The sequence below is a fragment of the Hesperophylax consimilis genome, chromosome 13, assembly GCF_061612785.1.
Source record: "Hesperophylax consimilis isolate HC1 chromosome 13, BYU_Hcon_1.0, whole genome shotgun sequence".
NCBI lineage: Eukaryota > Metazoa > Arthropoda > Insecta > Trichoptera > Limnephilidae > Hesperophylax > Hesperophylax consimilis.
In genome coordinates, this window is record NC_142848.1 from 23,081,792 (window position 1) to 23,105,777 (window position 23,986).

The following is a 23,986-nucleotide window of genomic DNA, read 5'->3' on the forward strand; positions in this document are numbered from 1 at the left end:
TAATGTTGGGATGTTACAAACTATATCACATTGGATGACTATCAAAACGACAGTCAGAGATATTTTGAATTTTCGGCATTCGGACGGTCCCCGTTAAACTTCGATTTTCGGCCAGTTTCAATTTCAGATCAGATTGTGGTAATTTTTTAAGCACGACGGACATGCTGATATGCTTGTCAGTTGATAACAATTTGATCTAGAGCTGAAACAGTCCGAGATTCGGCGTTTAATGTGGGCAGTGAAAATGTTGGTAATTGATATATGTCCTCAAAAATGTGATGGAGTTGTAACACTCCAAGCTAAGAATCTTGAAATTGATTGAGGTCATTAAAAATGTGGTGAATTTTAACAGTCCAAGCTAAAAATTTTGCAATTAATATAGGTCAGCAAAAATGTGATGGCGTTTGTAACACCCCAAGCTAAGAATTTTGTAATTGATTGTTTCTGGTAGGACCGTACCATTATACCTATACCGCATTGATAGTACCTGTACTCGTTCTAAAAGCGTGAAATCAGACTGTAAGAGAGTAGTTGATGTGGTATTTTAGGTGGAAGAGGGAATCCGCATTGGAGTTCCGCTCGGTCAGTCGGGTCATGTACCCGGCTGTACCCGTACCACTGCCTTGCCCGGTGGCCCACTTGACCGGAACAGCTTGCCTTCTGAACTGATATTGGTTTGGCCTCTAAACTGCAGAAGTAGCCAACTGATTTGAACAAATATCCTGAGCGACACAAACTGGCCATCCTTCAATTTTTTTGCGTTCAAACTCTTCAGGTCAGGTGGGAAGAGGTAATTAGGTGTCAAGTTTGTGTTCTACTGCTAATTTAATAGAAGTTGGTCCGGGGAACCTATAAGCGTAATTTTTTCCTTCGGCACGTGTGCGTACAAAGTTTCAAACACGCCAATAGTGCGACCAAGAATTTATCAAGGTTGAGATTGAATACTCGTTCAAGAACTCGGTTGTTGAAGGATTTCCCGGCATTTATGTTTCCTCTAACCAAAAGCACGAGCCTCTGTCATTCCTTACATAAAAAAAACGTTATCTGCACAGCATCCCCAAAGAGACCATCCAACAAGGTCCTCTCTTGTGCCATGTTTATTGCCATAATTTCCCTAGTGGTGCTAAATCCATATCTTTATTACCTTTTACGTTTTACAGTGTATTCGAGTGAATGGATTTATTTATCCATTTGATAGTGAACTAACTAAGACATAATTATTCAATTTTTTATGTAATCTCACTGTAGACATCTGTGATCTTTTCATTTTTAATACTATTTTGATTATTATTAAGAGGTATAGCATTTCAATCAGCATGATCAATGGCAGGTTGATACTGCAGATTGGAAGCCTGAATAACTCATATTCTAGCTGACTGTTGATGTTATACGGACAACTTTACGAATTTAAAACTACATAAATAGTAGTCATTTCTTATTGTTTTGGGATGTTTTAGTTAACTTATATATGCAGATACCTAACAGCAGTTATTTCAATGTCTCCCATCGATAACATTTTATAGAAATGGTAATTATTATTGGTGAAGGCTTAGAGATTTTATAAAACTATGCGTTTCGAATGTAGGTACTTATGCCTACTAACAGTGAAAGTAATCCATATGTTAATAACCAAATACCATGTTCCCGAGAAGTAAAACTATGGAAATGCATGTTATTTGACCGTTCAGTGTGTAAATCAAACGAGTGTAAAACATAATTAAGGCCAGTAATTCCTGTTAATACCGCTTTACCAATGAAGCTGGCGAGTGTTTGCTTTCAAAAATTGGCCTTATCAAAGGCAAACGAATCTAAATATCCTGGTCTTTCATTAACGACAATAACTTTTTTTATTTACCTTTACATAGCACTTTTAAATTAAGGGTTGTGATTTCTGATACAGTAAAAATTTAAGAGAGAGGGGTTTGTTGAAGGTAAATTCATTAAAACTAAAAATCGTCGGCCTTCAAGTTTCGGATTTGAAAAACATCAACTTTTACAAGTAAAACTCACATGTTTCTGTTAAAATGCTCGCAATTTTATTTTAATACATATTATTCTGTAAAGGCGTTAATAATTGTATCAGCATTCAGGTGATTTTAATTGATATTGTAATTTTGTTGATATTATTGGATTTACGAAAATATTTGCCTCAGGATCATTGCCTTTCAAAAGACGATCAGAAATTTACCTTTCGAATGAACACCGCTATTAAACATAAGAAATTACGACCCGTCAAAAATTTAAACAAAAGAAATACACTATAGGAAAAAATATATACATGTTAATTTTTCGAAGAAAACTTCTTCTAACTGCTTTTCACTTTGTGATGGCATTATTTATTTTTTATTAAAACACAAATAACTTAGTTTACATCACTTTATTTCGATACAAAATCTCAACATGTTTCGTGAACCAAGTTCACATCATCAGGAGCACAAGTATACTAAAGTTATAATTAAAAATTAGGTCTAGAAAGAAGAGGTAGAAGGAGCAGGGAGGGGTAAGAGTGGGGGAGGGTTATTCAAAGTAGGAATTAAAATGTCATTAGACGGGAAAGACCGGGTAATTGGGAAAATATTTAAAATGGGGTATATAAATTTTTTTTGTTTATTAATAATATCTGCTTTCATATTCACGTGTTTTCTTATTTCTAGGATTTCAAAATTATTGATTTGAGATACCTTGTAACCAGAATGTAGTATTTTAAAACCTGAATTAATATCGAAAGTATGGTCGTTATTTAATAAATGATCCGCAAATTCTGATTCACAGTTTCCCTTTAAAGCCCTAAGATGTTCTTTAATTCTGATCTCAAAGTTTCTATTAGTTTTTCCTATATAAAAGGAATTACAGTCATTACAGTTGAGTTTATAAACACCTGATTTTTTAGTTTGACTATCAATATCTTTATTATTAAGAATATATTTTTTTAATTTGTTATCCGTATAAAACGCCGGTTGAATAGTAAAGGGGATGTTTTTATTTATAATTTTTTAATATATTTTTATTAATAATTTAGAAAATAAGATTTTTAATAGCGGTGCCTTGTTACTTAAAAATGTATATTGTTGGAAGAGATATGTGGACGACATTTTTTGCATTTGGTTAGGAACAGAAAGACAATTGAACATGTTCTTAAACTTTTTAAATAAAATAGGTACAAAAAAATATTCAATTTACAAAATTTACAATTTAAAAAATTATAAATAAAAACATCCCCTTTTATATAGGAAAAACTAATAGAAACTTTGAGATCAGAATTAAAGAACATCTTAGGGCTTTAAAGGGAAACTGTGAATCAGAATTTGCGGATCATTTATTAAATAACGACCATACTTTCGATATTAATTCAGGTTTTAAAATACTACATTCTGGTTACAAGGTATCTCAAATCAATAATTTTGAAATCCTAGAAATAAGAAAACACGTGAATATGAAAGCAGATATTATTAATAAACAAAAAAAATTTATATACCCCATTTTAAATATTTTCCCAATTACCCGGTCTTTCCCGTCTAATGACATTTTAATTCCTACTTTGAATAACCCTCCCCCACTCTTACCCCTCCCTGCTCCTTCTACCTCTTCTTTCTAGACCTAATTTTTAATTATAACTTTAGTATACTTGTGCTCCTGATGATGTGAACTTGGTTCACGAAACATGTTGAGATTTTGTATCGAAATAAAGTGATGTAAACTAAGTTATTTGTGTTTTAATAAAAAATATATACATGTATTTTTAATTTTTCTTTTTGATTTTTATATAAAATATCTGTTTATCAATCAGTTTAATCTTTATTTTTATTTCTAATGAGATTTATACAATAATATCTATTTCTTTTAATTTTTGTTTTACGAAAACATGTCCTTTTCCACCATGTTTTATTATTTTTCTAGAAAATATTATTTTGATATTCTTACATAAATCGTGTACGACTACTATAATACGGGAGCCTAATATGGTAGTTGAGAAAATCACCAAAATATATATATTTTTTGAATTTATTAATAAAAATAAAATTTAAGAACATTTCAAATAGAGAATTTTCAATGATTCAAATAATTTTAGTACGTATTTTATCACTCGTCTGAATCATTCCCACAATCAATTCGAAGCAAATCCGAGTTTTAGAGTACATTGCATCCGAGGCACACATGGAAACTACTGAAAATCCGCAAATAATGGATTTTAGACGAAGGTAGGGTGAAATCTTCAGACCAGTTCTGTGCATACGCTCTAATGCTTTCACCATGTCATATAATTAAAATCATCTTTAAGATTGATCTGTTGTCCATGAATCTCAATAGTTGAGCGTCTCTGGAGTGAAATGTGTCGGCTGGCGTCTTGTCGATTAACCTCCCGCGATTATACAAACCGTCATAATAATGGTATAATAATATTTAACCGGCGGACCGGAGCGGGATCGGTCTGCCGAGGTTGCTTTCTCCACACAAATAATAATCCACCATCAAATTAGATGATAATGTGGCTTCGTGTCTGAATTAGCAAGGGTAACAGCCTAAAACTTCTGATAAATTCGTCGAGACTAAGAAGTAATCTTTTTAATCAACTACTGTCTGTGATTGTGCATTAATGGTAAGAAGTAATAACTGAGCGCACTTGCTGTTTATAGATGCGGGTTATACCATAATGATATACCTATCTCTATACAGTAATCATAATTATTGTTTTACATAAGACCCAACGGGAGACCTCGAGGAACTCCGACCTTCGAGATGAAATATTTGACCGGTAGTTGAATATTTTCCGAAGGTCGTTGAAAACAATTTTTCTTTTTCCGTTACCAGAATATCTACACTAAGCTTGTCTTATATAACCTAACTTTGGTGTGGGTGATATGTTATCAGTAGGTACCTGCAATTATTTTAAACCTAACCTAAAAATAAAACATAATGAAGACTTTTCTAAATTTTTCCAAATTAAAGTGCTTGAAGAATCGTTTTCGCAGTGTTACGCTTTTGTCCAAATTTTCACTGGAATCAAGTTAATACTATCTAATGAGCATATATATTCCCATTTGTTGGTCCGTTAATTTTCTATTGTGTGCCTCATCTTGATCTTTTTCTTAATATTTTCTATCGTCTTCCATTTCATCTTCCTCTCTCCTCAATCCTCTCTCCGTTCTTTTGCCCTTTAATTCATATTCGCTGCATTATGATGAACTGTCCATGATTATCTAACCATTGTATATTTTGATTCCAGTGTGGCGAAGGCGTATGCTCTGGAGACATGGGAGTCTGGGCGGCGAGAGCTGGTCCGACTGCCAACTGGCACCCCGGCTGCTTCAGGTGCGCCGTCTGTCGGGAACTCTTAGTGGACCTGGTGTACTTCTGGAGAGCTGGTCGCCTGTACTGCGGCCGCCACCATGCGGAGACCCTGAAGCCGAGATGTTCAGCTTGCGATGAGGTAAACAAAACCCTTTTTTTCTGTGGTAACAAATATTTGGTTTTTGAATATAGTCTCTTACTTATAAATGCGCATGATGTAGCTTGTTAGTCCCCTCGCAACATATTCCTTCTAATGTTTCAAACTTTTTTTTCTCTGTGGTACCGATTTTTGTGTTTGAATAGTCCCCTGCTATTGTCTGCAATTACCTTGAAATGATTTTCCCTCCCAACAAATTCATTCAACTTTCTTACAACAATGACTGAATGAAACTTTATTATGTTTAATTGCGAAAAAATGACATCACACATACCTTTTAAGCGAACAAAGTCGCTACCTATCAATGAAATGGTTGCTTAGTCACCCATTTAATATGAACACATGAATGAAATCTTTTCTCTTTTTTTCAAATTGACATTTAATCCTTTCGGCAAATGGGGGATATTACGAAAGTAAGTTTGACTAGTTGATAGTATCATACCTCCCACGCTCTTCCTTGATATAACAATCAATGCCACAATTTATTAAGCGGGTAACAGGTACCATAATGCCTTCCGCTGCCAAACCTTTGATGAAAGCCTCGCCATCGGCCTAAAAAGCCGACAGTCTAGCATTTAGCACGTTGAGCAGTGTTATTCACGAGAAATCAAACGGAGGTGTTTCCTTATTATGTTCGTAACCTTCAACAGTGAGTCCTACGCTTTCCGGCTCTTTCTTAAAGTCGACACTCGATACCTGGAAGCGCTTTTCATCAAACATTGATTTCTTTAAAGCTTTCGGAATGAGCTGCCTACTGATTGTTAAATTTTTTTAGTTTTCTCGTGATAAATTTTTACTTAGCTAATTGCCCTAGAATGTTACATAACATTACGAGTACTTAAATCAATGAATTTCTAAGCAAGAATAAAAAGTGATTTACATCATAACAATAAGATAAACTTTAAAATGTCATAATGTCACCTCACGATGTAGAACAACTTTACTGTATTTGACATGTGTGGTGAATAAAAAAGACAATTGACTTTATTTAGGTGCCTAAATTTACGAAATAATGTAAACACTTTTATGTGTTTGAAAAACAATCACTTGAATTTCATTATGTGCCTTACATCTTAACATAAAAATTTTTAACATGGTTAAACTGGTATAAATCTATCAGTACACGTAAAATCGTGCAATTCCTTTGTACTGTCATTCCATTACTGCATTTTTATAATAACACTAGCGCAGACCCGTAAAAAATCCATATTTGTAGAATTTATAAAATATTAGTCTTTGGATGACTATGCCTTTTTAAAAACAAATATTTTTAATTATCTTTAGAAAATCGTTTTTTTTTGTTTTTTCGACAAATTGGAGAGACTTCAAAAATTTATATAACGAATAAACACTGTCAGTAAACTTGAAATATCATCTGTCAAACATTTATACAAAAGAAATACACTTTTCAAATATGGAATTATTAACTGTTTATAAGTAGGTAGTAGGTATCTACCTACTTTATCGATTACCTTCACATATTCATCAGATCCAATCATCAAAATTTAAGTACATTACGCAGAAATGTTCACATCACAGACAACCGAAATAAGCATGTATAATTAATAGGTGCATAAATATTGCATTATCATTCATGTTGCAGACCACCTAACAGCATTATTTTAGTTCAGTATTAGCATGCACCACATATTGATCCCTGACCTCGGCGGAGTGCAGCAGGTGCATTTTGCAGTTTGTGCACTGCTGACGTTAGGTGTGCATCGATTCTAGCCTGGCGCACGTTTGGTTCATATTTCATTTTCTTTGGCATTGAACTCAAAATCGGAGTGTTTCAAATGGTTCAACCTATTTGAAAAATGACCGCTAGTAAATGGAAATAATAACCTTTATGACATTATATGACTTCTCCACCTAGTGACTTTAGACATACGAAAATCAAAAATTCCTTCAAAAGTAAGGTAATCAATCACCTTCAATAAATATTTATGTTACAAGTATTTCATGTCATGATTATATAAAAAAATATTTATATAAATAGTGAGTACATACATTTTTTCATGTGTCTGTCCTAATTTTAAGATTTTTTTAAATCTGGCAGTATTAGGTACAACAATAAAAAATAGATGTGTTGTATTACAATCGAAATTAAATTCGGCTTTCCAAACCAAATTGTACAATTTTCAATACAAATTTCGTTTCGTCTCTCGTTTATTTTTTGTAATTTTTTTCTGGTTTCTGACAAAGACCTCGTTTAGAGATGATTATCATTATTGGCAACGGCGACTCTTGATAAGCCAATCTACCCCTTACTTTGCTTGACTTGGCATTGGCTTGATTCGTTACCCAATTGGCCGCAATTTACTGCCGAACCCTGCCTCGTTGCAGTGGACACCGTGGTTGTGTGAAAAACAGTCGTCGACAAACTTTAAATAAAAACTCATTTTTCTTCATTTACCATAATTGTAATCAAAACTAATTTTGGTTGTCTGTGCGTTAGTCCTGCATGATATCTGGTTCAATTTAAGTATAATTTTAGAAATTGGAACTGATTGTGTGAATAAATCAAACACGCGATAATGTAGGTACCTACCTATACTGTAATATTGTATTTAAAGAGAAAAAAATGTTTTTTTCAAATTTGGAGTTTTCATATCCGTATTTTTCACAGAGCTTATCCAAAGGATAACATATATTTTAGATTTATTTATTTATAAAGTCAGAGATTACTATTCGAACCTATTTATAGTTACTATATATCGGATAAGTTCCACTAACTAAGATAATACTCCGCTAACTTATCCGATATAAAGCAACAAATAGTTATTATATATCGGATAAGTTAGCGAAGTTTTCTACATGTTGCAAGTGTGTAATTGATTATTTGATAAGCCATGAAGAGGATGGTGATATCCCCATTAACGATTTGGATATGAACATAATAAAACCAATATAGTGCTTAGAATCCTTTTAAAATCCGATTTTAATGAAAACTGATGTCGTAAAGTTACATAATATATGGCCACCGACAAGAAATTGATTATCTCTTCAGAACTTGAATATCTATTTGCAAATTTTTGATTACTTCTCCAAAAGCCCTTAGGGCGTTAAAGAATAAAAAATAATTTATAAAAAATAAAAAATTAAAATAAGTAAAATTTAGTGAATTCAGGGAATTAGTTCCGAGAATTTTTGAATTTCATCGAAAGTTAAGTAAACTAAGTTGGGTGTGAATTACGAGTACAATGGTTTTGTAGTCACTCGAGCATGAAAGATCCCTGAATATATATATATAATGAAACATAATATGTTAGATTATATTATAATGAGTTCGTGTACCACTGATGCAGAATGCATGCATGTATAGGGTGCGGGTTCGTGTCTCAGCTAGATCGGACGAAGTGAATTAACCATTCACAGTCGGACGGCTGGTACCGACATCGCGTTCGCTAATACCTCGGACACTACAGGGTGATACTAGGTAATAATACTTAGCCACTTTTACCGTAAACCTAAAAAGCCCTGGACAGAGCATTAGTGCGATTCTGCATGAATGGCATTGAAGCCAAATCTAGGATGAGGTGAAATGGCCTGGCAGCCATCGTGTATGACTAACTTTTGATATTATTTGTATGCAAAGTAATAATAATAATAATAATAATTGGATAATTTGTAGAGTTTTTTGTGAAAAATCACCTCAAGGGCGCTGTACAATTTATTTCCTAGGATCTACATTTGTTATTTAGAAAAGATACCAAAACATACTTACCTGCCAAGTCACTTCCAACAAACACACTTATATTAAAAAGTTTATGCTTATAAAAGATAGAACTGCACGCAGAGGACACTATATCAAAAAACACTGGTCGTCGCATGATCTTAAGTCTGCTATAGTTTTTATTTTAATTTAAATGTATTTTAACTGTCTTAAAAGCCCACAAATTGTTAGTTGTTATCATTTTTATTTATTTATTTTTAATTATTATTTTTATTTATTTTATTTTATTTTTAGTATTTTTTACATTTTGTTAATTTAAATTGCCGTCAACTGTGAAAGTGGAGGTTTCTGAAATTATGGATACGACTGTCTGAAAAGGTGCGTTTTAAGTTTAGACCTAAATTCTGTCGAGTCTGCGATCATTCTCAAATCATGTGGCAGTCCATTCTAGGCTTTAGGTCCTGACACGGCGAAAGCACGCTCACCGAACTTAGTATCTGGTGTGCGCTTTGGTTCCTTCAACCTTCCGATAGCTGATGACGTTGCTGACCTAAGGGTTGACTGTCGGGAATTGGAATCTTCTGGAATACACAATTCTGATAAATAAGCCGGAGCCATTCCGTTAAGTGACTTAAATACCATCCAGCATACCTTGAACTGGATTCTTTCAGGACATTTGAGCCAGTGCAGATTTTTGAGATGCTAGTAGTACTTGATGAACTATTATAATTTTATTAGCGTGTTGTTAATGGATTTACTACAGCTTATGATTTCTTTGGGTATTTGACGAGACAAGAAATGGGATAATTCATTAAAAAAATCCCCCTCAACACGCGGCTCCAAATAGTTCTCCAATAGCTCCGTCCAGGGCTTTTTAGGGTCATGAATTTTACATCGCTTTTTGTGAAATATTAAATTTGATAAAAATTATTTTTAAACAAATTATCCTTTTTAAATTATTGGAGTAATTTTTGAATGCTAATGTCAATCAGTCAATATAATATTTAATTGAAGGTTATACAAGTCAATGTAATATTTAATTGGAGGTTATACAAGTCAATGAAATATTTATTTGAAGGTTACACATACAATGTTATATTTAGTTGTAGATTATACAAGTCAATGTAATATTTAATTGAAGTTTATACAACTCAATGAAAAATTTAATTGAAGGTTATACAAGTCAATGTAATATTTAATTGGAGGTTATACAAGTCAATGAAATATTTATTTGAAGGTTACACATACAATGTTATATTTAGTTGTAGATTATACAAGTCAATGTAATATTTAATTGAAGTTTATACAACTCAATGAAAAATTTAATTGAAGGTTATACAAGTCAATGTAATATTTAATTGAAAGTTCTACAAGTCAATGTAATATTTAATGGAAGGTTTATACGAGTCAATGTAATATTTGGTCAGTGAAGAATAAGATAATGTTAACAATTCTAAACGAAACGTCATAATAATTAATAACTTATTATTATCCGGATTATTTTTGTAAATAATATTTATTGAGGATTATATAAGTATTGCTTGTATATCTTGAAAAATGAAAAAAAACACTGAGCCTTGAAAAATTACCAAATCTGACTTTACTTTAAATTAACTGAATTCTTTTCACAATTTTGAAAATTAACAGTTAACGCAGGACGCTCAGACAACCGAAATTAATATTTTTGATTGTATAATTATGCTTTTATTTCGCTTAAATACTTGTTTCCCATCGTTCCCCCTGTATCTTATTAATGGCGAGTTAGTATTCATGACCGCGATAAGACACGAGATTCCTAAATAACCGAGCACTTCATGTCCATATGCAGAGGAAGTGTGGGTACCTGGTGTAACCAACCCAGTACCTACCCGGGCTTCCTAAACCCAACCGGCAGTATGGCAACACCAGCCTTAGTCCCTACCTAACCAGCAGCTACAGAATAACATAAATAAACAAAAACCCCTCTTTTTAAATTGATGTACATTGTGCATAGTACTGGCGATTACGTCAGTCATGTGATCAAGTCAGTGCCATCGAGCAACGACATTTTTCTAATGGCGGCGTTGTTGTTACTGCATATTTGTGTTGTTTTACCGCAAACGTTTGTTTGCGGTAAATTTGGCCTGTACTCTAATTGGGCTTGGTTGTACACTAGTGACGTCACCGAATGCAAAGAGAAGATTGCGTATAATTAACTTAGCAACAGCTTGACACGGCTTATTCTGCAGGTGGCCTAAAAATTACGTTTTTTGTTATTCTGCTATTATAGTGTTTTTTGTTAACCCGTCGTCCCACGGGTCGTTCAAGCAGTCGACAATTAAACCGAAGACTGCAAATCCTGCGCAGAAAATTCGCTAGAGTAAGGGTCTGCAGCGCACTTTTTTCTGCGCAGGGTCTTACAGCATTTGGTTTATGTCGATTGCTTACCGACCCATGGGACGACGGGCTAAGAAGAGTTATTGAGTAGGTACTATAGATAGTGTCCGGCCGGAAAAATGATAAAACATTGATAGCGTCTCTTGTCGTAACACAGCCACGAGGACATCCGCCCACCGATGGTGACGTCAGTGTTGGTCGTGGTCATGCCGTCATTCCGTCTGACAGTTGCCAGCAGTTGACAGCTGACACGCGGTGACAGCCACTAGCCACTTGCCACTACAGAACAGCTGATTGATAACAATTTGACGTCGCATACCCATTCGCATACCTACCTGCGTAAGTAATATGCGATGTCCGAAGTATTTAGTAGGTACATTTTGACATGACATATACACAGCTCATATGCAAATAGAAAACAAATTATATTTTCGCACAAAAAGACATAGTTTTAAGTAAAACTACTTTTTTAGAAATAGAAACAAATCCTTCCTCGATGAAATATTAGCATTCATTTTTATTTATTTTCTTTATTATTCATATATAATAATACTATAACATGTCATTGTTCTTTTCATTTATATGAATAATAATACTAAAACGTGTTATTGTTCTTTTCATTTATATGTATAATAATACTAAAACATGTTATTGTTCTTTTTTGATTTTTTAATTTTTAATCCATTTTTCTAAAACTTTAATATTATTGCTTCTATGAGCTCATAATAATGAATTTGGAGTTATTGTATTTTTTATATTTAAAATATTACCATTTATTTTTCTTAAATACAAACAAACGGTTTATTTATAAAAAATAATATCGAGATGATTTTTTTAAACTTTTAATCTAAATGGAGTATCATAATATGGGGTGACTTTGATCATCGCGGATATTTGCATAATTCTCGATGTCACTAAGAAATTGATCAGGCAACGTGGATACAAAGATGCTTCGTTAACATGTGTCAAGTTAATTGGTTCCTAGTTATATTCCAATTCATTGATAGTTGAATTGTGAAGATGTCTTATATATTTTCAGACAGAGAAAAATTTAAATACATTTTTTAAATTCAATAATTATGATAGTTTCGTGTCATTTATATCGTATCAGTGTCTATCGATATAAATGTATAACTGTATTTAAATATTCGAAATATTATTTTTTTGAGTTGGCTTATTACAAACATTTAAAAAAAACAGAGACGTATCAAAGACGCCCCACTCCGAAAGATGAATTTTATCTATATAATTTTATTATTTAATTACTCAAACTCATTTTTTTGCATATATTTCGATAGTTTAAGCATGTGCAATAAATATGACATAAAATTTTTCCGACACCGATTTTATAAGAAAGTTATTTTCAATGTTGAAAATTGACAAAGTCACCCCATAATACGTGTCTACAAATTAAAATTTTAGTTAGTTCTTAAAAGTCTTTTTTTAATAAAAATCGTTAACTTGGAATTTGTTCATATACTTCAAAAAGGTACCTAAAAAATATCACGTGCTTTATAATTAATAATTTTCGTAGGTAAATGAAATGATTTTCAACTAGCCACGTCATTTTCGGCTTTGAAACCTCAATTATTTAACTATCTTTAGTAAAAATAAGGAGAGACGCTAATAACATTTTCAAAAGGAGTGTTGAATTCTCGGATAAAGCCGGGTAGTAATGCATAATACCAACACCTAAATAAATGCTTAGGTACATACTAATAATAGATTTGTTTGCACTAATGTATAAATACACAATAATATTATTATTTTATTTTTTTATACCCCGCTGGGCTTTTGCATGTATTTTTTACAAAAGAAGGTCTAAAGTCTAAATGAACAAGATGGAAAAATAGCATACTAGAATTACTTAATGGATACTTGTAGGTTTTTATTGATATTTATCATATTGCAGCTCGTATAATCAATAGTTCTAATTAAATATTTAGACTACCGAGACCATTATTTCATTACTCGGTAACAAAGCGGAAGATCGATTATTATTGACATATTAAATTAATTCACTATATGTGAATGATAAATAAATAACAGTAACAGAAAGCTTTTCAGCGTTGTGTCGGTATTATTATATAATATTTCATTTGTGTACTCGCTTGTACCTAGATTGCATGCAGTTGACAATACTTTAGAAATACTAAGGCTATAATAACATACCTCATTAATAATAATAATTAATGCTAGCAAAATAATATTCTTTTACTTGGGTTCTATATAATTAAAATAGCAAATTTTACTTCATGATTACTTCACAAAATTATTAGGTATATAATGTTTGTAAAAGTCCATATAGGCGTATAATACTAATTTATCTATTGTAATTCTTCAGTCGAATTGAGCTATGTATGTATATAGAGACTAGAACATGATGGCCGGGTATTTACACTGACAAATTCTGTCATTTTTTATAATCTAAGCATTCACATAATCATTTTTCACGTGGCTTCTGCATGGAAGATGGGAGGATTGGCTAGGTAGGTATAGTGACCAAATCTGAATTACCAAACACTATCCAATGCTTTCTAATCTCCTTCGCATACCAATTACTTTGAACCTAACAACATCTGGAATGCCATCATTCCACTGGCTTCGGGCTGCTACGACACTTGTGCAGCATTACTAATACAAATTTTAAAATTCCATCCAACATCTTCACCTTTTTTTTATGTGAATACCGTCAAAAAGTTCCAACTGTTTACAACTATTCGGAGCCATTGTGACTATGGCTTCCTCAATTGGGATGTGTTAAGAGGCTGAAGGGAATATTGAGGGGAAAGAGATGGGGTAGCGGAAGGTTAGAATGTTGGCTGTTCAGATCGGGTCACTAAACACGGTTATACCTATTTTTTTTTTAAATCGGGTATGAGTTTGACTTTTTGGAAGAAATGCCGCCTTTCAGCTTTGACGCTTATAAATGTAAATATTTGTGATTGAAAATTGTAGGTTAGTATTTTAAATGGTGCCTAGTTCACCTCCTGCATTACCAATACTTCTAGGTACTCACAGAAGTACAATAAACGTATAAGTCCACTAACTACACACCGCACTTATTCGGGCCGCACGCGACCATGGCATGAAAAATGGTATTGATTGAAAGCGAAACTGATTTTCATTAAGCTTCGGTCGCATATCGCTAAATAAAAGCTTTACTTGAAGTTTTGCTTTCAAATTCCTTCTGTACGGAATAATATATTCATTTTTAGGATACCGGGGTCACTGAGGTAGACTTTACTTTTAGACTAAATTAAATAAATGCACACATCATTTTTTGCCTTCAATTGTTTGTCGTTTCTGTTAATTCATTTGTTGAAGTCCTGGAATCTCATTTTTAAACCGATTACAAATAATTTAAATAGATTCACAATAAATTAACAATTTCTCCGTGTAGTGAGTTATATAGTATAGGCTTTGTAAATTAGCTGCCCGGAGCCTGTGGGACAATGGCATCACCAATTTGGGTACGTTATAAGGCTGAAGGAAATGGATATCGGAGGGAGATGATAAAAAGGAAGGTTGAGATAAATCTGGCTATTTAAATCTGGTTACTAAGTTTTCACCATTTTAAATACCTAATGATTGATAATAATAGTAATTATTGGATTATTTGTATAGCGCAGTTTTTGTGAGAAAATCACCACAATCAAATCTAATATTCTTTCACCAGGGCAATAATGAAAAGATCTACAACTCCAGAACGTTATAAAAATTATAAACATAGTTTTCCTTGACTTTTTTAGTGAATATTGAAACCTGAACTAAAGCCCATAGTGAAATTTGTATAATGGCCACCCTCAAGCGGAAATTCCGAACGTTTAGTAGATGCTGTAAATTTTATTATATTTTTAACAATGTATTCATCTCTTATAGGTTCAAAATACTCGAAACAAATTTCGCAATTAAAATGTACCTGACAAGGTGAAGATTAAATCGCTTACTTTAAGGAAATTTAAATTAATTTTTGACACTTTTTATGATCATTTTAAATATCCAGTAAGCGAGCAAGCGTGAAATAAGCCAAAGCATTAGATATATTAAGATTTGATCTCACGAGGTTATGAAAACACACATCACTGCTGTGGCTTAGTAAGTTTAATGAACACGCGAGCGGAAGGAACAAGCAGTCACGATCCTCGTCTTATATACGTCTGTGATCTGAAATCGAGGCTTTTATGAATATTCATGGTTAGAAAGAAGCAATAAAGTTTTGAATTTGCTAAGGAATTTCAGTTCAACGTTCTGATCTGGGAGGGTTTCAGCATTCAAGGGAACACGAGATAATTGAATCCATTAAAATCATTTTTTTAAGTTTAACTCCCGTGTTTTTCTTATGGAATATTTCTATGGGATTATTTTTCACCTTTTTAAATTACCCGCTGTCCAGAAACTTGCAGTGCTACTGTTGAATATTTGAGGTTTAACGTTTTCGAGTAAATAGAGTTGAGAATTTGTTGGTCAAATTTAGAAAAAAACTTGTCGCTAGGGGATTAATTTCTACATCTGGCTACAAAAGTTTTTATAAATCTTCAGTTGCCGAAAAGAAGAATAAAAAGGAAGAAAAAAATTAAATGTTCGGATCGAAATAAAAGTTTCTCTGATCTTCTTATCCTTTTTGTGATATTGCTAAAATTGATTGTAATGTGCAGGTTTGTTGATTACTGTGAACATGTTTAACAATATTTTTTATGGTTGGTTTATCCATTGGTCAACATTATTAAAACCTATTATCCTGCTACCGCTGCTTACCGCGCATTTAGAATATCGCTAAATCTGACCCCAGTTCTCTAACATTTACACTTACACAAACGTGTGTGTATTTCCCGACATTTCATCATTAAATTATACAATCTCCTGTGTATATCACCCAGTTTGGCGACACCGTCATTCAAATGAAGTCTTTTCTCGATGTATCCGGTTCTGATGAGCCATCACTTCCACGTTCCGTTGAACCGGATTAGTTTCCGACGTATGACGGCACCGTTCAAAGGAAACACCTTCCGATAACGGAATCTTAGACAAACAGAATAGTTCGCATTGCGCACCTTTCTTATCACCGAATTCCTCGTCCCCAATAGCTTATAGTATGTAATTACTCAAACACCTCGCGGAGGCAAAAACAACCAAATAATATACACATTCCGTCACGCCATTTAACTAATGTATACAAGTACCAACCGCAAACCGTTTCATTTAATTATTATTATTATTGTGTATCGCCAATGTTACATTGCGATCTTAATGACCCTCGTTTTGTACGTCTCTGACTGGGCACGAGGCAGTTCGTTTGATCCGTTTCGATAGAAACTAGGAACAGGGACATGCTCTTTTGGAAATTCACTAATTAAATATACATCATATTAAAAAAATACTAATTTCGGTTGTTGGTGTATGGTCCCTTTGATGGTCTCTATAGGTTTCAGGTCGGGCTTAAATCGAACTCCTTCGTCTTCCAAACACGGGATTAAAAGGTTATAATCGAATAATAAAAATTTCGTATAAATAGTTTAGATTTAAATGAACTTGCAATAAAGGTCAGATGGTGTTAGATGCTGGCTGTAGGGCTTTTTAAAATGGAATGGAAGAATTTTAGCAAGGAACTGATAACAATCCAAAATCCGTTGAAGCCAATAATTTGACACTTTTTTTGCTTCAAAAGCATTTACAAGATGTATATGATTTTTCAAATTAAATACTTTTTTTAAATAGCGTTGTGTTCAAAACAAATTATTATTTTGTTCAATACAAATTATTATTATTAAATTCAAACTACTCGTATATGCTTACAATCGGCCTACAGAATCTTGATGTAACTTTTCTCACGTAAGTTCTCCACAAGCATAAAGTTGGTTGCATGTCAAAAAGTGGTAAAGCAAACTTTGTTTTGCCAAGTTTTGCAGAACTTTCAAGGTCACAGAGATTTTTATGTTATAGTTTGCTGCCCAGTTTCTCGGATCTCTATGTAAAATATTTCCTGCCATACATGCTTTAAAGAACTTTCCCCGTGTGCGTTATTTTCTTCAATAATTTTATGGTCATTTTCGCCAAAGTTTTTAAAAGTTTTCATTATTTTTACGCTTTCCATTCCGTTACTATGACGAATATTTGTAAGTTTTCTCTAATATCACAGTTAACCAGAAGTCGGGATATTTTTTCTCTGAAGAAATTCTGGGACTAACTACCATAATATGAGTAACAGGATAACTCAACATAATGAAAATTCAACACACCTGTAAAAAATGATATGAAGTCATGAAAATTGATGAAACAACAACGTAAATAGGTTACGTAGGTTAGGTTAGGTTCGTTTTTTTTGTTCATCGCTATTAATGACTTTATAATACGTACTATTTAAAGATTTGTTGAATTGTCATTGTGTTGAATTGTCATTGTGTTGAGTTATCATTGAACCCACAATGTTCACTTCTTTACTGTCCAGAATAATAATTGACAGTAATAATACGTATTCTTCAATGTACGTCTTCAATTTATCACTCAAAAATGCAAAAGATTGCTGTTGGGGCAGTTCAGTTATGTAAAAAAAAAACATAAAAAACTGTGCACAAGTAATAATAAACTAGTTTATAGTTTAATAAACTATTCCCACGTTAAAGCCCTAAAAATTATAAATAAATAAATACCCAAAAATAAATTAAAAAATGACTTTACAAAATATATACATGGTCACGGAATGGAACTAACGGATTCTACATCAAAAATTTTAAACGTGATTTTTTTCAATTTTGGTGCAAATTTACTTAAAAACTGTATATTTTCTAAAAATATGTTATGTAACCTATTTAACACACAATACAATTAATCTTTTATACCAAAAATTAATTTCGAAATGAGACTTTGTATCGTCGAATGTAGAAATGGGACATAGTAAAAACACACCACCCTTAGATATAAATAATTAATTAAAGATGTGTACAGGTTTGACAGTTCTTTTTAACTGACTACATAAAGCGAATTAATAAATGCATATGTTAAAATGTATAAGTTTTCAATATTCTATAACACATAACTTTAAAAAATCCAATCAAATATCATGTACAAAATATCGTGTGCTGCATAGTTCTTAAGTTCACTGTACACCATTGATTACTTACTCGTCGCGTATTGATCGAAAGATGTGAGTTTAATGTAACTACTAGTAAGTAAATTCTAATCTGAAAGTGGTATTTTGTATGTATTGGGAATAGTGGAATAAAGTTAAGCTCGCCATATCTTTCCAGCTTTTCGTTTCGTGAATTTGAATACGCCTTTAAAATATTTCCATGGCGCACGCTCACCTTAAGCTCTTTATGCAAATGAGCTTCACAATGTGTACCATCATGAAAGGCGGTCATTTTTATCTTAAGCCCTGTTTTATATTCTTATCAATTACTTGTTTTTCTATCCGACTTGATCTGAATTCTTGAAAATCGATCGGTCAAACAGTATTTTTTCTTCTATCAGTACTTTTCGACAACATACATTCAAATTGATAGACTTTCCTAAACATGAAACATGGGTATCATTTCGATTAGCCGGAGGCAAATCACGTGACCGTATTTTCGGCACTAAGAGTGTTCGAGATTGCTTTGAATAAACTACGACATCAGTCGTAAGTTGACCGCCGAAGAGCACCCTATTTTTGGCATAAGATCCTGTGAAGAAAAGTTAAATGTCATCTATTTTTTTAATGTCTTTTAAAATTCTTTGACTGAGGATTGAACCTTCCTACCCAGGAACTGGAGGCGACAACTCTACCAATCTCGCCAAATGCCGATCGGGTAGCACCGAAATTTATTTCGCATATTAACTGCTGTAATGTTATCCAATTTCAGAAAAATCTGTACATGTTCGCGTGTGTATATTTGATTGAAACCAAAGGCATTCTGGCGAGTTTCAACTTGATCTGATGTCGGGAAGGGATTTAATTTCAACTTCGAAGATTTGCATTCATTCATTGAGGAAACAAATGAGACATTCAAATAAGTATTTTATAAAAATCAGTCTCAAGGTGTTTTGAAAGACCGTCAAAAGGATGAAGACAGATAACTCTAAACGTAAGCAACACTGTGACATAATTTAAACTTAAACATAATTAAAATTTACGATTACTCATCAATCCTCAAACATCTTAGAAATCTAGTCAGCAAGGATCCCGAGACATCATCACTACATAGTTAGTTCTACGCCACTTGGTGACTGCTCACCGCCGGCGGATGCTTCCGTAGGATGCGAAAAATTGGGCCAACTTGTTAACTGGATAATAATCTAATAAAGCGTCCTTATACCCACCACTTATCAGGCAAGGATCTCGCGCAGAAGTTGACCAATCAAACTGCTATCAAAACTAATAAATAGTAGTTAACAGATTACGGTTTCATTGGCATATTAAAAACAATATTGTTATTGTAAGGCTCGCATAGGCTGGCGATAGTGTTGGTACTAAAGACAAATACTAAAATCTTTTCTATAAAGCAGAAATTATGATTGTTTGTTAGTAAAAACACTTCAACGCTGACTAAACACGAGATTCGAATAAAAATATCTTAATTTAATGTTTAAATAAAAGCATGGGTTTCATTTCCACTTGAGCAATTTTTGGTGATAACCCTGAAATTCTATGACATTACAGCAGTTAACATTCGAAATAAATATCGGTCCTACCCATGTGGAATTCGGCTCAATTGGTTTACTGCAGAGAAGGAAGGTTAAAGTTCAGTCAAACCAAAAAAAATGCAAATGTACGGGTTGATATTTTGACAGTCTGTTTTTTCTAAGATATGCGGTCTCTAAAGTGACAGGTTATTTCGCCATTGAGATGATTTTCCTACGAAAACGGCGCTATGCAAATATTCCAGTCATTATCATCATTATTTCTTAAAACCGTAAAATTACCTTTTTAGTTAAAATTATTATATTACATGGACTTCGCAAAATAAAATAGCGCGTCTTTTGGAGAAAATTTATGTGGCAATTTCAACTTTAACGCCACCAACACAAGGACTGATTCCTTCACATCGTACCCCCGGATGTCTCCTGCGTCCCCTGGGGGCGATAACACTAATTTTGGAAATAACTGATATAGTACAATAGGTGTTAAATCAAAATGCATGTGTCATAGATTGAACACAACGGAATTATTACAAAGTGTGCATATTGGGGCAGAACTCTCATATCCTTCGTGATATGTATCAAAAACATCTGATTCATTTCCTTTGACAAAATCAACATCATATGTAAGTGTTGACAAAAACAAAGATAATTTGTTATAATTAATCACGAAAAATACGTGATAGTAGAATCTTTAATTCAATCTTTGATTTCCTGTTTAACGTATTTTTAAGTTTTATTAGAAAGTTTATAAAATAATAAAATAAGAAAGAAAATACTTACGTAAAACCAAATTTATCGCTTCTCTGAATTTTTTTTTATTTTTTATTTTTTTTATAGTGAATACCTCACAAGAGTCCCAACTGCTCCCGTCTGGAGCCAGTGAGACTATGGCATCTCCAATTGGGGGATGTTGTGAGGCTGAAGGTAAGTGGGGAAGCGAAAGATGAAGGTGGGGAAGTACCTGGCTATTCAGATCTAGTCACTAAACACGGCTAAAGCCATTTGTAGCAACGTTTCAATTCTGAATGGTGGTCTTACACCAGGGCGATACTGGTAGTATCTTCCACTCTGGAACGTGCCGCAAATATACTATATATTTTTTAATTAATTAATTGTGAAATAACACAAATTAATCAAATAAAATTTATTTGCGCACGCCGGGTTCGAACCCGGCGTGCGTGTTCTCTGAATTATTTACAGAATCAGTTAAAATTTATAAAATTCGAAGCAAAATTGAGATCATTGAAAAAGACTTCACGCAGGACTTACACACAGCACATACAACCGAAAGTTTATTATTTTGTAACCAAATGTATATTTTTTTTTTATTTCCGACTTTATGTCCGGGTTAAATCTTCCCATAGGAAAAACTAAACCCTTAGACACACTTTTTCACAAATGATCATCTAGTCAATCCGCATTATGCAAGTGCATTATATAATCATAATAAATACAAAATAATACCAAAACAACACGCCAAATCACCAGATATCAAATAGGAAAATAATTCACCGACTCCAGATATTTTCATATCAGAGGGTTCGGCTCGGTAGAACTTCTAATTGGACCTATAAATCCTACTGATCCCTCAACATAAATATTTAAAAAATCTTTCGTTATCCTATATGTATTTAAAATTACTGATTTTTGCATTTTCAAAAGTCCATAGGCGTAAATAAATAAACATACATTGTGCATTTCTTTTAGCTTTTGCTCCATTTTCATGTATTAAGCCGCGTCTCTAACGACAATATTACCACAACCAAGTGTTTGTGCAAACATGAAGCATTGGGGCATTGCTACATTTTTTTGTTTTCCGTGGCCGATGGAAAACAAAAAACGTTGTTGCCCCGACCTCTTGTTTTTTTTATTACTGTCCGATGTTTTGAAAACATTTTGTCGCTGAATTTTGACCCGACTCTACTCTATCAGCCAACTTTTAAAAATAACAAATTTATTTTCGGAAAAACATTTTCCCTTTTGATTTATTGGGGCGTTATCAACGTTATCAGCATGCGAAACCCTGTCACTGTAGAATAAATCATGTTAAAAATAAGTAATTCTACCTAAAGGCACCTTACAGCTTAGCGAAGTACTCACCTACCTGAACGTTTAGCATTTCAGGCGAGTACTATTTGTCATAGGAAGAAAATAATAAAATAATTTGTTAGCACTTTTGGCTGATAAGTGACTTCCCGTTGCACATCGTCACCTCCAGTCCTAGTGCCATTCTCTACACTCTACACTTCCACACTTGGAGTATGTATATATATCCTTCTCGCTTCCACACCTAGTCCAAAGGACAGAAGCGGATGATGAAATCTCCGTAGGCGTGCGAAGATTATTATTGTCGGAACAACTCCTTGATTGTCCTGCCGCGGAGAATAATATCTTTCTTAGTCTCTGTTGGTAGGTATAGCTAAATAGGCACACCACAGGATATAATATCGTCAACAATAATGTTATTAGTAGTCTTATTATCTCTTAGTTTATCCAATTGATTAATATGATAAATATCATTGCATGAGTGTCTCAATCGTCTGCATTGGATTATTTTTGATCTTAGGCAACTTACATCTTAGATCCGCAATCTTTTATTTACTTATACCTTTTTTGATTAATTTTATGTGAAACATATTTTGGCGCGCCTAAGCGTGGCAAGACAGGACGACGCTCTTACACGGAACGATTTTTCATTCGGACAGCCTCGTGATTCGTCGGCTCTTTCTGCCCGCCGCCAAAACTCTGTGCGGGGAAGGGTCATAGAAGAGTTAACTGCGGGATTTTTTCTTGTACAGGAGCTAATTTAAAATATTTGTCTTCATTCCAAAGTAAAGTTTGTTGTTGTGCAGTAAAGGCTTTCTTCGATATCAACATTTTTACTTTAATCAATTTCATTTAATTCAATAAAAATCAATTTCACTTAAATCAATAAAAATCAATTTCACTTAATTCAATCAAAATCAATTTCGATATTTCACATCTGCCAGGCGTCCCGCGACGGGTACTTTTTTAAATCTTCTTTATCTGGTTCTTGCTGATGATCGTGAAACCCAGTGCAGTTGTTCTGATAAAGCATGCTCCTCGCGGTTCTACTTTGACACCATTGAGAGCCGCGGACGCCTGTGATAGGGGATCACTCAAACGCATCGGTCATCTTCCTCTGTTTCTTCTGCCAAACACTTTGCTAGTGACCATGAACCTCTCAAGCCCGATATCTTCGTTTGAAGAGCGACGTGTGCAAAATAGCTTAGGATACGTAGATAGATTAGAGCTTCTGGAAGACAGATCTGACCGGGGCGTCCATATATTATAAACATCACATTTATTCCATTAGAGCTTCTGGAAGACAGATCTGACCGGGGCGGCCATACATTATAAACATCACATTTATTCCATTAGGGCTTCTGGAAGACATATCTGACCGGGGCGTCCATACATTCTAAACATCACATTTATTCCATTAGAGCTTCTGGAAGACAGATGTGACCGGGGCGTCCATACATTATAAACATCACATTTATTCCATTAGAGCTTCTGGAAGACAGATCTGACCGGGGCGGCCATACATTATAAACATCACATTTATTCCATTAGGGCTTCTGGAAGACATATCTGACAGGGGCGTCCATACTTTATAAACATTAAATTTATTCCATTAGAGCTTCTGGAAGACAGATCTGACCGGGGCGGCTATACATTATAAACATCACATTTATTCCATTAGGGCTTCTGGAAGACATATCTGACCGAGGCGTCCATACATTATAAACATCACATTTATTCCATTAGCGCTTCTGGAAGACATATCTGACCGGGGCTTCCATACATTATAAACATCACATTTATTCCATTAGACCTTCTGGAAG

At 33.6% G+C, this 23,986-nt stretch overlaps 1 protein-coding gene across 1 annotated transcript in view; it reads left to right on the plus strand.

Annotated features, from left to right (window-relative positions):
- LOC149418609 (uncharacterized) overlaps positions 1-23,986 on the plus strand; it is a 382,608-nt gene that overhangs the window by 353,273 nt on the left and 5,349 nt on the right. The window contains exon 6 of the mRNA XM_089638872.1: positions 5,225-5,428. Within this exon, the coding sequence (XP_089494998.1) occupies positions 5,225-5,428 (204 nt within the window). The remainder of the gene's footprint in view (positions 1-5,224; positions 5,429-23,986) is intronic.